The sequence below is a fragment of the Numenius arquata genome, chromosome 9 (assembly GCF_964106895.1).
Source record: "Numenius arquata chromosome 9, bNumArq3.hap1.1, whole genome shotgun sequence".
NCBI lineage: Eukaryota > Metazoa > Chordata > Aves > Charadriiformes > Scolopacidae > Numenius > Numenius arquata.
This window is the reverse complement of record NC_133584.1, coordinates 59058776-59064775: the sequence shown is the minus strand read 5'-3', so window position 1 is coordinate 59064775 and position 6000 is coordinate 59058776. Positions and strand designations below refer to the sequence as shown.

General features: G+C 45.6%; 1 protein-coding gene across 1 annotated transcript in view; it reads right to left on the bottom strand.

The window, feature by feature from the left end:
- Positions 1 to 244: 244 nt before the first annotated feature.
- The window catches only part of PINX1 (PIN2 (TERF1) interacting telomerase inhibitor 1), a 65275-nt gene continuing 59519 nt past the window's right edge, over positions 245 to 6000 (bottom strand). Inside the window, exon 7 of the mRNA XM_074153150.1 lies at positions 245 to 1504. Coding sequence (XP_074009251.1) covers positions 899 to 1504 — 606 coding nt within the window. The 3' untranslated portion in view covers positions 245 to 898. The remainder of the gene's footprint in view (positions 1505 to 6000) is intronic.

The window sequence follows — 6000 nt, the reverse complement described above, 5'->3', positions numbered from 1 at the left end:
CCATGTTTAAGCTGCCGGGTTCCAGCATTACTTATTTCCAGGTTTACGAATAGAAAAAAACCCCTCTAATTTGGTTATAAATCTAAATTGCAGAATTTCAATGTATAAATGGCAAGACGAATGCATCCGACCAGCTACGCTTTTAAAATCTGTTTGTTCTCTTAATTTCACAGACAACTTTGCTCCATCCAAGACAACTTTTTGATTTCCAGATGCACCACTGAAGGTAACCAAAACGCTGCCTGGGAACCGAAGGTTGTATGTGTTTAATAAAGGCACAGCTCCTTTAGCTTTGTTGCAAAGTTACAAATTGCTTGACGATAGTTAACAACTGGCAAAGGAAACAAAGGGAGGTATTTTTATTTCGTTCTTTAGCACTGACACTGAGGCGTAAACCTTTCACTTGAGTAAGGAGTTGGGGAAGAAACAACATTCATTTTAGATGTAAAAGGAGATCAATGAAAAAATGAAGACAGGATTTTGCAAAAATCAGTGAAAAAATACATACAGCTTTACTAAACCCCCTCCTGTTTCCAGAAGCAGAGCTGGGCTGTCACAAATGAGAACAAGAGTGGCTTTATTATTAAAGGCAGTAGTAGGGTGACTTTTTTTTCCCCCTGGATTGAGAAAAAACAATAAATTTATCGAGTCCTGCTTTGCAGACATGCCAGCCTTGGCCCTGCATCTTTTTAACAAGGTACTGAAGCTCATGTTGGCCTGTCAGCATGTTCTGCCTTGAAAAAAGCTGTATTTAAACACTGGTTTCAGTTGGAGGTAGAGCAACGTGCTCAAGACTGGATTACAGTGATGTCTGGCTGGTGTCTTCACACAGACTTCTCCTCTAACCCTCTAACATGGGTTCAAATCACCCCCGAGTCCCAGCTTGACTCTTAAATGGTTACATGTGCTTGCGGTGCTTCTTTTTCTTTCTCTGAGCTCCTTCCCCACACTCATCTGTCTCCTCTTTTTGCTTTTTGTGTTTCTTCTTATGGCGTTTCTTTTGCTTTGCCTCAGAGTCCTCTACGCTGAGATCTTCCCCATCAGATACTCCCGTATAAATTTCTCCATTGCCCATATTTTCATCGCAGCCAATGCTTTCCTCTTCATGCTGCTCTTTGTGTTTTCTTTTCTTTTTCCCCGAGTGACACTCATTTAACGGAGCATCCAGTTCCTTGCCATTCAAGATTCCTATCTTAGACTGTTTCACTTTTGGTTTCTCGCACTGCTCTGTACTCTCTGCCTCATCTCTCTTCTGCTTCTTCTTTTTCTTTTTGACTTTGGTTTTCAGTTCTTCTGAAGGCTCCAAAGCCTTGTCAGTTGTCGGGTGGGAATTATATCCCTTTGTTTCTGTTTCATTCTGGGAGCCCTTCAGTTTTGCCATGCGCTTGGCGAAATACTCCTGTACCGTGAGGACACTCTTCACCGTATTGTACCCGTCCGTGGGCTCCGAGAGCCAGCCGCTTCCCTGCTTCTCTTCCTGAGACTCAGGACCGGGCAGATCCTCCTGCAGGTGAACAAAGAAGAGAGGGGTGAGAGTCAGAAATACTGGCTTTAAAAATAAGGTTCTTCTTTTTTCACACTAATAAAAAACAACATAGTGCTTTGAAAATTAATTGTGAAGCACAAATACAGGTTGGGCAGAGAATGGCTGGAGAGCAGCCCTAAGGAGAAGGACCTGGGGGTGTTGGTGGACGAGAAGCTCAACACGAGCTGGCAATGTGCGCTGGCAGCCCAGAAAGCCCCCCCCTACCCTGGGCTGCATCCCCAGCAGCGTGGCCAGCAGGGAGAGGGGGGGGATTCTGCCCCTCTGCTCCGCTCTGGGGAGACCCCCCCCAGTGCTGCCTCCAGCTCTGGGGCCTCAGCACAGGAGAGACATGGAGCTGTTGGAGCGGAGCCAGAGGAGGCCACGGAGATGCTGGGAGGGCTGGAGCCCCTCTGCTGTGAGGACAGGCTGAGAGAGTTGGGGAGGTTCAGCCTGGAGAAGAGAAGGCTCCGGGGAGACCACAGAGCCCCTTCCAGTCCCTCAAGGGGCTCCAGGAAAGCTGGGGAGGGACTCTTGATCAGGGACAGGAGGCCTAGGAGGAGGGGGAAGGGTTTGACACTGAAAGAGGGGAGTTGAGGTAAGATGTGGGGAAGAACTTCTTTGGTGTGAGGGTGGTGAGAGCCTGGCCCAGGTTGCCCAGAGAAGCTGTGGCTGCCCCATCCCTGGAGGGGTTCAAGGCCAGGTTGGAGGGGGCTTGGAGCAACTTGGTCTGGTGGGAGGTGTCCCGGCCCAGGGCAGGGGGGTTGGAATGGTAAGATCTTTATGGTCCCTTCCAACCCAAATCATTCTCTGATTCTGTGAAAGGTACAGACTTGGGCAGAAATAGAAGGCAGCCCTTAATGCAGAAGATTTAGGGAGAGATGACACTATGGAAGGCAGCATGAGAACTCAGAACCACACAACTCTCTGTTGGGTTGAACTTCTTACTGTTTATGTCCTCCCATGCAACTCATGCAGATTACGTATGACACTATCATACTCGGTGTATTACACTCACTTTGCAAAGGCACATATTTCTACAAGACATAAACCAACGTGAAAAATAACAGAGTACGATCTATTAGCCCGTGGCATAAAGGAAATCCCGTGCCTGGAACACCTCTAACACCAAAGTGGAAGAACCTCTGATACCCGGCGCAATCCGGCATCGATGCATCTCTTCCATCTTATCTGATCTTTAGAAATGTTGGTTTCGTAGCTGGTTGACTGTCATTGTGTCCCAGATGCTGTTATTTAAACACGCTCCATTTGATCGTACGTTATCAGATGGCAAAACCGACATCACGGGTTAGATCTTACAAGGCTTCTACATACACTAAATAAATAGCTGTTCAACTCCAGCTGCAGGTGAATATCTATAAAAAGAGCCTACTATCTAGAAAGTAAATATAAAATAAAAAGCAAAGCGTAGCTCTGGAGCTGGATGTTATGTACGGCATGAAGAGAACTGACTCTGAAAAAGCAACGAATGCAACAAGATGCAAACACATAACTTGTTCAATTATCTGTGACTTACAAAACAAACAACCCAAAAAGGCAGCTGAAATTCAGACTCCTTTGCACGGAGAGTGAAGCACTCAAAAATAACCCTTTGTGGCATATCCTTTTGCTTAGCAAATGTCACAGATGACTCTTGGAAATGTCCCAAATTTTACATTGCTTTTTTTTTTTTTTTCAAAGCCCTGTATGAACTGCAGGTAAATGCACACACCTCCCTCAATGGGAAAAGCTGAGCAGGTGAGAAGTGAGTAGAAACCTTACCACCATCTGGCCTACAACACGCTTCTTGAACGGGAGATGATCGGCAGCTATTGCAGTCCAACGTGGTCAGTAGGACAGAGATACTTCCCTGATTTTCCATTCATAAATGCAGGGATAGAGAAGAGCATCCACTCTGCTCATCCCTCTTGTATGTGAATGGAAGTGACTATAAAACACCAGCAAATCAGAGCAGTGATATTTCATACCCACTTTCCCTGGCACGAACGGATACACGGGGTGAAGGCCAGCAGCAAACTGGGAGATATAAACCCACTTATCTCAACCCTTTACAGTTATTGCGTGATGGCGTAGATAAGCAATCTGGCTCTCTTCAGGGCATCATTAAACTCGCTGGCTGAGGCAGGGTTTATCAGGGCTTGGGAGTAAGGTTTTGCAGGTCTGGCTCCTTCGGCAGCCGTAACCTTCACTCAGTCACACGAGCAGGAATGCAAAAATTTGTGTCATTAGTGATGCATTACGAGTAGCGATTTCCTCATACATCTGCTTTCAAGAGAGCTATTCCAATTGAATGAAAGCAATGCCACACTTGAGATGCCAGTAATGTTTGTGTGGGCACTTAGAAAAATTAGGTGCTTTTCTTGTAGGAATACCTTGTAGTGTACCCTTCAGGTAAGTTTATGAAGTTACTGAAACTATTTGACTCCTGGCAAAGAAGAGATGTTGAACCTGGAGAAAAAAAAAACCCTACACATCTATAGATATAGATATTTGGAAGGGGACCTGCAGTAGAAATTTGACAAGTCAGAATCCATAGAATAAACAGATTTGTTGGTAGACGCCGTCTTTTGAGTGAGATACACCTCCCAACCCGAGCAAGTGGCGTTAGAGCGGATCAAAAATAGATGCCCCGCTAAAGCAGAGTTAAACAGGGCACTTTCTTTTCCTTTTCCTTCTACCCACGGCAGGATTTTGACACCTTGGATTGCAAAATGATGAACGGTCTCCCCGGTTTTGTGCTGCCGATGCCAGCCAGAACAGTTTCCCTCCCCACCCCAATATGTAAAACCTACTTGCCACCAGAACACCAATTACCCCCTGGCCAACCAGGAAAGGATTTTCTCATTCCCTCGGTGACTTCAAGTCCTGACAACTTAATTACTGTAATTGAAGGCAAATATTACTTGAACTCTACACATTTCTTTTATAAAATACATTAGACATAAAAAAAAAATTATGTTCCTTTGGTTAAGCTGAGGAGTTCATGAGCCCAGAAAATAAGAAACTTGCTCAGAAACTCCTTTATTGATAAGAATTTTAATAACCATGGGCCACTGAACACAGAACCAACAGGGCATGGAGACAAGCAAAGAGGTGCCAACCCTAGGAAACCTCTCAGTTTAGGAAAAGCTTATGTGAAACCATAAATCACCTGGAAAAGGCTGTTAAGTGCCAGAAGTGTTCCCCCTCCTGCGATGTACCTGTCCCAGTAGCCATGGGAACACCACTGAATTCTAAACATCAGTGTTCTCTAACCTCTCGTAGGGAGATTCACAGTTTATGCAACTCCTTCCCTGCTTGCCCCAACGCACACATCTAAGTCTCAAAGAAAAATAAGATCATAGAATCATAGAATGGTTTGGGTTAGAAGGGACCTTAAAGATCATCCAGTCCCACCCCCTGCCCTGGGCAGACACCTCCCACCAGACCAGGTTGCTCAAAGCCCCGTCCAACCTGGCCTTGAACCCCTCCAGGGATGGGGCAGCCACAGCTTCTCTGGGCAACCTGGGCCAGGGTCTCACCACCCTCACACCAAAGAAGTTCTTCCTGAGACCTCATCTCAATCTCCCCTCTTTCAGTTTAAAACTGTTTCCCCTTGTCCTATGGCTCCCCTCCCTGATCAAGAGCCCCTCCCCATCTCTCCTGGAGCCCCTTGAGGGACTGGAAGGGGCTCCAAGGTCTCCCTGGAGCCTTCTCTTCTCCAGGCTGAACCCCCCCAACTTTCTCAGCCTGTCCTCCCAGCAGAGGGGCTCCAGCCCTCCCAGAATCCTCATGGCCCTGATATACATACTTATATGATATACATACTTAAATGTTTACTCTGTTGCTGCAACTTCTGAAAAGCAATTTATTACACAAGATAAAAGACAGAAAGAAACACTCCAGCTCCAAAGAACTGATGATCACAAAGGAAAAGACCAATTGTGCTGCAACTGGTGGGTGGCTTCAAGACTGGGCTTTGGAGGAGATACATGTGTCCATGCTGCGAGTTCAAAAATTGCCAACAAAACTGGGCTGAGAAGGTGAAGTTGAAAAGAGTTGGGAATACTGGTCTCTAGGGAACTGGTAGGACGGTCCCACGCAAGAGAAAAGGACTGCTTGAAACATGGTGTTAAATGTGGAATGATTAAGAGGAAACAATAGGAAAATTCAAGGAGAGGTTGGGAAGTGCACAGGAAAAGATGAAGGTCAATTATAGCCAGAAGTCCCCTGTAAATATCATCTGCTTATGTAATTAGTTAAATGTATGGAAAATAATTGGAAGTACATAAAGCACTCTAAATACCGCTGTGGTTTTTTTTTCTGACTCTTTTCTTCACTTGAGACACACAATGCTGATTTAATGATTAAGTTAGTACACCGAACTTAAGAGACTGAAATCCTGGTTCCCTTGATTCCTGCAGGATCAGGATTGCATTTTTAAGGCATCACACTCTCAGAGCACCTTTCAACCACAG